This window comes from Diadema antillarum, unplaced genomic scaffold (genome assembly GCF_040938485.1).
Source record: "Diadema antillarum isolate AM-2024a unplaced genomic scaffold, OU_Dant_1.0 seq00000993_RagTag, whole genome shotgun sequence".
In the NCBI taxonomy this organism is placed as follows: domain Eukaryota; kingdom Metazoa; phylum Echinodermata; class Echinoidea; order Diadematoida; family Diadematidae; genus Diadema; species Diadema antillarum.
Genome location: NW_027271831.1, coordinates 529,205 through 538,293, shown reverse-complemented (window position 1 = coordinate 538,293; position 9,089 = coordinate 529,205). Strand labels below are relative to the sequence as shown.

Sequence of the window (9,089 nt, the reverse complement as noted above, 5' to 3'; positions counted from 1 at the left end):
AGATGAATTTAATTATTGTTTTGGTTGAGACCTAACTTCAGGTTTCTAACTTTTTTGGTGAGGTAATGAGAAACCTCTTATTAAATATTAGAAAGCTTATAATTGAAGAGGAATTCAAAGTTTATTTGAAGAAAATTGGGTTTGAAATGGCCGAGATTTCCAAAACAGAGCAATCCTAAGAGAAGTTGGGACCCAACTCTTATTACAATCGCTTTGTTTTGTTTTGGAATGGATCAGCCATTCCTAAATCGATTTTTATGAAATAAACCTCGGCATTCTGAACTGCTGAATTCACCTCTGAGAATGGTATGCTCTGTACTATCATAAGTGGTTTCTTGGTATCTTGCAAAAAGTTAAAAGCCCATTCCTCATCTCCACCAAAGCTATACCAACCATTTAAACTGCAATATCAACCCTTATAATTTCTTGTTACATCTGACAGCTCCATGAATGATATGAAAGAGAGAGAGAGAAAAAAAAAAGTGAAAGCAGGATGTAATTCAACAAAGTACAATCATAACACAATGAAAAATGCTACAAGACATACTTCAACAAAGAACAACTGCGTGCTAATTTTACTTCGGGGAATTTCCAGAAGACAACATTAGGAGCTTCATCAAATTTTCCTACAGTTAAGTGCTCGAGAATAATCACTTAACACAATGGATTCACAAAATGGAGTCCACAGTCCTATAAGAAATTTGTTTATTGTTGTTTGTCATGGTTTGTGTATTTGTTTGTTTCTTTGTTTGCTTTTGACTGACAACATAACAGTGATGATAATCATTGTCCATATACGAGCTCAAATTTTATTTGCAGGGAAACATGAATAATGATGTTGAGAAACTTTTCCCATACCATCTTGTGGCTCCTTTAGTGTTAGCAAGTAGGCCTACTGCCAAACCTGCCTTAGTGGCCACATGCCGTATATATACAGAACAATTCCCGCCGGAGAAAAGTCATATGAAATACCCCGTCTATAGCGGACATCTAATGGCTACGCACTTTTTGGCGTCTCGCGTGGGTGGCCGCTACAGACAGGTTGCACTGTAGCGACATGAACCATCTTTCAGGCTACCGGTACCTGCATGCTTGGAGGTTACTGATACAAATTACAAGGCATTAGTAAAAAACAAAAACAAAACTGAACACCTGAACACCTGGCTTAAGAAGGACACAAGTTTGCTAATTGTGTGTGTACGTGGGTTAGTGTTTGGCGTATTTATTAGTATGACGTACTAAAAAAAAAAAAAAAAAAATGCATTTGACAGAGGGTTAGTACTCTAAATGAGGCTGGTAGATGTAATTTCTTCAGAGCTTTATGTATCACCCAATTGAAGATACTGAATTAGTTCCTTTATAGACCAATTATAACCTCTAGTTTTACTACCAGCATTACTGGGGGCAAGATGATTATCATATTTATCTGATAAAAGGTAGTAATTTTGGAGCATGTGTACATCTGATGAAGAGCTTCTATAATCTAAGGTGAATAAGACAAACATATAAAAGCTCAAGAAGTACTAGTATACAAGTTGTGTCATAATGACATCTCCCATTTACCAAACAGTCAAAGCAAAGGGAGAAATTGTTCAGATTTGCACACACTCTCTGCGGTTGATTTATATTCCACCCGCCGCCGTCACAACACATGCATACGACGAAGGGGAAATATTTACGTGTCGGGAAAGGCATGTGACGTCATCATACCTCACGTGAGCCGCTCGCTGGAGAGATACAAAGTATCTCGTACCAAGCATCCCATTCAACATACATTCACAATGCATCGTGAGTGTGTGATGTTGGAGGCTGCCACACTGTATAAGGAGCGCCTACTGAATATTAATGATGGGGGAAAGTTTGTTGAACCACGGGGACTGTCTCGTTCTATTTTCTGAGAGCCAGGCGGATAACCTTGCTGCGGAAGCGCGAGCCTCCATAGTACCTAGTCTCATATTCCTAGACATGTATGAAGGACGACGCATTTCATAAATTTATTACAGTAAATACATACGGCCTACATCTCATTTCCAGCATGATTTCCCCACTTGTAGGGCTTATGTCTCACCCCTGTCGGCCTGTAGAACACACGTATTTGCAAATTTAGGCCTTCAAATGACTTTGGTGAAGAATGTGATGAGCCCCATTAACACGCATCTCTATTGGTAATTAAAGATTTTAAAGGTTTTTAGTGCATAGAATCTAATCAAATTGTACGACCTTGCTTGATGTTCACATGATTGCGCCATGACAGTCACTTATAGGCCTACATTATTCGTACATGCACAAATAATTAAAAATGAAAAGTGTTTCTCGAAACATGCAGATGGTGCACTGTTTTTATATGTAGGCCCTACTGTAGGATAGATTAGACATTTTAGTTCCTACTATAGTAGCGTTGACCTTTTTAGATCCAAATTATATGTTGGATGTATCTACTACAGCACTTTTTGGCATCATGCGAGAAAGCTGGTTAAAAGATAAGGAAATCCGAGGTTTTTTATTTTTCTCTTCGGCTAAAGAATGTCGGCTTACCATGCACAGAATATCAGCTCCGTTTAGATTTGTCAAAAATGAGGGCCGACCGACTGGGCATTTACGAAAATAATTGTTTTGTTGTCTGTTGCATGATGAACTGTTTTAATATTCACAAGGTATCTCGGGGCGCGCCTGGGTTGTAAACACCCAGTCACGCAATAGTCACACATTGTATACGAGGAGGGTACCGGCATAAACGCTGTGAATTTAAAGAGCAGGAAGTTTTTCCTGTGTTTCAATTGGAAACCACACTGATCCACCACTTGATGGCCTTTACTTTATCGGAAGAAGGAGAACTGTTCCTTTTCGTGAAACATTTGGGAATGAACGTCAGATCGCTTCGGCATACCCAGTTATCTTCAATTGCATCCTACACTTCACAGTAGTACGTCGCATCTATAAAAGATGACATTTTCATGAGGAGTCACACATTTACGATGTCTTGTAGATTTATTTTTTTTTTCCTATTCAACAGTTTACATAATTATAAACAGTACTTGAAAATGATTAAAAAAGAACAGCTGGATAGTGGGATGGTACGTGGACTTCGAAGTGAATTTACGCTGTTTCTTTTGCATGTGTATTTTTTTTTCTTTTCTCTCTCCCAGACCTCTCTGTCTTTGAAATAAGTGCGACATTTCTATTTTTACAGAAAGACACAAATGTTTACTTCTTGTTATATAGCTCAGATAAGCTGACAAAAATAGAAGAAGGAACGCATCCCTTTTTGTTGATCTGTCCAGTGATTATGCCGCCGTGCCATAAAGCCACCGCTAAAATGCTATACATGTACTTCATTTAGGTCCTATTTAAGATTGATAAAAAGACGAGTAGGGCTATAACATTATAAGTTGACTAAAAAGGATGTTGAGAAAAAAACAACAAAGAATGCGAAAGATTCATGATTGGTCACACAGTCGAAGCCGTGATAAAATATCCCATGGAACACAAATCGTCTTATTATAACATGTTTGACTAACTTGGAAAGGAAAATGCTTCCTTCTCAGTGGAATATTACAGGATTGGAATAATCTAACTCCGTATGGCTTTGCGAGGATCTAGAATACAACGAATGAACAAGTTGGTTTTTTTTTTCACTTTCCTATCCGCCTATATTAATCGTGAACTGAATCCGAGGTATAAATAGCAGCGCTAAATGTATTTTGTGGTCTTCTTCTTCTTCTTCTTCTTCTTCTTCTTCTGATTAAGTCTGCCTCCTTCAATAGACTGAAGATTCTTGCAGACTGGTGCTATTTACATTATAATACAATTTATTCACAGATATTTACAAGCACATAGAAAATTTGACGAAAATACTAGCCACTGTGATCAACCGTTAGAAGGTTTCGAAATGATCCCACAGATGGCGCTGAAACAATTTCTGACGACAGGGAATTCCAGTTCCGTACAGTTCTTGGGAAGAACGAATGGCGATGCGATTCAGTTCTCGAATATGGTACCTGATAGGAGTGTGGTTGCGAGGCTCTCGTTAACTGAGTAGCCTGTTTGATGATATAGTCCTGTGCTGAAAGAGGAGTGAGATTATTGTGTATTTTGTACATCATAATTAGCCTGTCATTTTCTCTGCGCTGTTCCAGAGTGCATTTTGGTGACACTCGAGGTGTTATGGTAGCGATTTAAAGTGAATCGCGCAGCTCTTCTCTGGACCATTTCCACTTGGTGGATTAGGTTCTTGGTAGATGGGTCCCAAACTGTGGAAGCATACTCAACAATTGGTCGAACCAATGTTTTGTAAGATGTGGCTTTAACATCAGAAGATTTTATGCGAAGATTGCGTTTTAGAAATGCAAGCACGTTATTGGCTTTATTGACAGTATTGTTGATGTGTTGGGTTCACTTCAAATCAGAAGTGATGGTTACACCCAAGTACTTCACGGATTCAACAGATTCAAGAGGGGCGTTATTTAGATGATACACGTGTTGCACCTTACTTCTTTTCCTGGTCTGTGAGAACAGCGAGTTCCCGCGAAGCAAACATATTATGATATGCTATTGTTTTTTAGCAGACTTTTTTTAGATACACAGCCAGCCATTTACATTATTATTCTTCGACGCATCGATCGTCAGACGTTGTATGGTTACGATGCATACCCAGAGTTGAGTAGGGGGTCAGCAAACTTTCTTCGCGTAATAAACGCTACGCACGCGTGAATGACGCACGGCCTTGTTAGTCTGCGATGTACATACGCGTACACAATTTTCATCGCCGCACTACACGAATGCTTAAATATTGTCCCTAAACCAATTTTTGTTACATCAGTAATTACTTTTACTGATATGAATTACTAAATTGACAAGAAAAACACATTCTGTTGTTATTCACATAGATAGTGTGCGTAGATGCTGTCATGTGTAAAATGTGGAAAAAGAATTTGGTCTTAGATATAGACTAACATCCCTAAAAGTTTGTTCACCCAGCATGAGGTGGCATGCTATGGTATCCTCAAAACGTCCGCGCGGAAGAATCGATAGAGCTGTTTTTTTTTCTCTCTCTCTCTTTCTTTCTTTCTTCTTCCAAGACGCTCGCTGACAACATTCTCGAAACATAATGTACCGGGAAACCATTTACGCTATCATTCCCTTGTCTGTGATTAACACCTAGCAACAGAGATGATGCTATCAAATTTTGAAAATATTACAAGTCCCGATATAGAATAAGATTATTTTTTATTTCATGAAAAATTGGATATTAGACCAAGCAGGGAGGTGAGACGCACTTCCTTGGACCAAGGAGGTAGCTACATTGTACACGGAGCCTATTACGTGGGCAAGGGAAATGAAAGTATCTAACTTTGGAGGTTGAGATAAGCAGGGAGGGGGGGGGGGGTAGGGCCTAGGTATCTATGATTCTGTGAGATTATCGTTTTGATATTACTATTTGCAATTATTAATATCTAAGTTACATCAACTTCTTTCAATCGTCCTAAATGCGATGTTATTGGGTGTGTTATCCCTCAAAATCTTTAATCAGGAAAGGAAAAACGTTTTTTTTTTAATCTTTCACCGATTTCTCCAATAGGCCTACTGCGTCATCATGATCATGGCTCTAAACGTAAATTTTGACCGTCTTTTTGTTTTGGAGCAGTTCAACATGTTGACGAGTAGGCCTATTCATAAATCCAGGTACCAACCGCTCAAATAAACTCTAAAGGAAATCACAAAAAAAGGTATTTATTTATAAACACGCGTATTAAAATAGATTAACATGCACTCTTGGATCTCTGCGCCCGATTTTTGTTTATATCGCAACTGCGGGAAGGGGTCTTTGAACTAGACTAAGAGCGAAAGTTTGTCGACCCTATGCCTTCCTATGTCGAGCCCACACAGGAATAGCCAATCAGGCAACTGCAGTCGCCGCTTGATTTACATATCCTTGAATAGAGCGCATGTGGATGTGTACAACCGTGTATTGATGACAACACCATCGCTTTCAACCCAGCCAGCGAGAACCCTGCGTATGTAGCAGTAGTAGCGGCAACGGGTTTTGTTCAGGAGTCTTTATTCGGTTCGGCGGCAAGGTTGGGAGCGCGAGCGAAGAAGCGAGCGCGAAGTACCGGTGGGAGATCCTCATTACTTCCTGGCCTCGCTCTTGGATCTAGACCTGAAAACCAGTCAATTTTCACAGCACGCCTGACAAAAAAGGTATCCCTTGAACAACTTGTCGAATGTCAGCATTCTGAAACTTTTGTCACAGCGTGACTCATATACCGGTATTTCTAAAGGCTTGATTGCTTGGACCCAAGTGAACTTGAGAAATCGAGAAATAGAATCTATGTTCTACAATACTGGCACTGAACAACGTTGTCTCGTCTCGGACCTCGCCCGCTCGGATCTGTCACGGTTGGTGCATGCCATGGTGGTGTGACTGTGAGTGCGGAGAAGTTGTGGATCGAATTCGTCGTCGTCATTTGGTCCAGTGCTATTTTCCCCGCTTGTCGTCTCCAGGTCGGGCATCACGCGCTCCTTGACCTTGTGATCCGAGTGTGGTTTTGAGAAGAATTTAGCGGGGTCATCATTCCTGCCTAAAACTTGATGATGTTTGATAGAGCAGCAGCGCCAAACTTGCCGACACTGGACAACGACAACTAACAACAACATGTCTGCAAATGTTTAGCCCAGATTCGTCAAGAGATTTTCTTTTTGTCTGAGTTGATCCAAGATCACCGGCATATTGACTTCGATGTTATTGCCTATTGGATCCCCAAACAGCTGGTATATCGGAGACGAATCATGAAAATATTATGTGACCTCATCGTTGTATCGTCCTTGTGAGTGTGGAATACCTCTGATCAACCATGACATGTCAATGGTTCTTCGACATGACGGTTTGTTTAATCAAGCTTCAAAGTGAAGATGTTAGATATTAATTGGCTATAACTTCATGAAAACATCTTTCTAATCATTATTTGCATTCCGCCAGAGCGCGAGTGACCCAGCTCGAACATCATGCCTGTCCACATGAACGTGTCTCCTATTTTACTGCGTGTGCTGCGAATACTCTCCATGAAAATCTTCGGCTCATCCTCTCTTGTCTTTGCGACATGTTTCAGCTTTTTCTTCATGATTCTCCTCGCTGTAATCGAGCTGAATGTTTTTAGTGACAGCTTTCGTACCCAGAGCGTCAGTCTTGCAAGAGGGCATGAAGGCTTCTCGAGAACTTTGCCAACTTTTGACGTTTCCCCAAACAGGACGGCAAAGTTTCGCCATGCCTCACTCTCAGAGACAGGGAATGAGGCAGAGAAACTTGTTGGAACAGAATGGAGTGTGCAAAATTACGTGGACGTCTTTTCGTCCAGTCCAAACTGTGCAGTGCAGCCATATCTACTCATCCTAGTGACATCTGCTCCGGAAAACAAAAAGCGCAGACAAGCAATAAGAAACACATGGGCGAGATACCGAGATCGCAACATACTGAATGAAACACACTTTAAAACGGTGTTTCTCATCGGAAGGACTTTTCCAGCGCTAAGAACACTTCTCGAATCTGAAAGTGAAAAGCACAAAGACATTTTGTTTGGCGATTATGTAGACAGTTATCGCAACCTTACGCTGAAAGTGCAGCATGGAATGATGTGGGCAGCTGAATCTTGCCAGTCGCGATATTTATTGAAAACAGATGATGACTGTTTTGTCAACACCAGGGTAATGGTAGAATTCCTTGAAAAGTACAATCACCAAACAACGAACTTGTACGCCGGGCACAAATTGAAGAGCCGAGATGTGTTGCGAGATCCACACAGCAAGTGGTATGTGTCGCCATCAGACTACCAAAAGGATCTGTTTCCGCCTTATGCCAGCGGAACAGGGTATCTGCTCTCGTATGATGTAGTGCAGAGAGTCGTCAGCAGATCACCATTCCATCACCCCTTCCCCGTGGAGGATGCCTACATGGGGGTCCTAGCCGAAGATCTTGGCGTGCCTCTGCTGGACACAACACGTTTCGCCCTCTTTAGTACCAAGTGGACTATGTGCAACTACCTCTACTTCTTTGTTGTTCATGATCTGGACCCTGAGCAGCAGTACCTCTGCCTGAGGTACGCAGATGAGAGTGCCAAGGAATGTCGGAGTAGTGAAGAGCTACAGAAGTGGGTATGAATTGACACCCACAGGTCTACAGTGCTAGCTGGGCAGGTGGCTGTCCCATTTCACTCTCGCTGGTCTGCAGTAGATCAGTATTTCCTATTGGATACATCTAGATCATTTGCATCATCATATTTTGAATATAGAGTGTATCATCAGCATGGATGATTATCCCTTTTAAGCTCAAACTTGAACTGTGCACAAATTTCATCCTAAGAAAGTGGAGAATTTGGTTAATTTTTTATCTTTTAAGGAGAGAAAATGAGGGATATGTTCATCATGAACACATTGCAAGTGGCACTTCTGATTCTGAAGGATATGCATCAAATCTTGATCATAATCAGAAGACATTTGTGCATCTCAAAATTGTCTTCCAGAAGCCATGCTGATATGAATGAATGCACAGTTTGAGGACAGTATTTATGACATCAAGTAATAACGATGAAAGGCCAATATTCACTGTGTTTTTGTGCTGTTGTTTTTTTTTAAGTACATAAGAATTATGTGCAATTCTTTGATGGAGATCACAGGGTACCTGCAGGTTTACTTGTGATTATTTGAAGGGAAGGATAAACATGCCACTACGAGTACCTAAGCGTGAAGTAATGACTGATAAGATTGAAATTCTACCTTTTGCAGGAAGCCTTTTGATTGATTAGAAAAGAGATTGGAGAAGAGAAGAATTTCACAAAGGAGTGAAGGATTTTTTAAACATCTTTTGGCCAGACTTTTTAATGACTGTTTTTTCCCCCCTTTTGCTACATCTCCCCGTAGATCAAACACTGTCTGCAAACATACATTACACCTGCTTCATGAGTGTGGGCATTAATCAAATATGTAACGAAATAATAGTTAACCATTTTGTTGTACCAGTAATCCTGCATTTTTAAGTTGTGCTGAAAATCTTCTGAAATGCACTGTAGTTGGTGAAAAGGAAAACAATGTTCAGA

General features: G+C 40.5%; 1 protein-coding gene across 1 annotated transcript; it reads left to right on the top strand.

The window, feature by feature from the left end:
- Positions 1–6,894: 6,894 nt before the first annotated feature.
- On the top strand, positions 6,895–8,195 carry LOC139742280 (beta-1,3-galactosyltransferase 5-like). The gene has a single exon (XM_071652859.1). The coding sequence runs from the start codon at positions 7,006–7,008 to the stop codon at positions 8,152–8,154; it is 1,149 nt and encodes a 382-aa protein (XP_071508960.1). The 5' UTR covers positions 6,895–7,005; the 3' UTR covers positions 8,155–8,195.
- The last annotated feature ends 894 nt before the right edge of the window (positions 8,196–9,089 follow it).

Excerpts from the sequence above, each read along its gene's own strand:
- LOC139742280 (XM_071652859.1), top strand. The coding sequence starts at position 7,006 with ATGCCTGTCCACATGAACGTGTCTCCTATTTTACTGCGTGTGCTGCGA.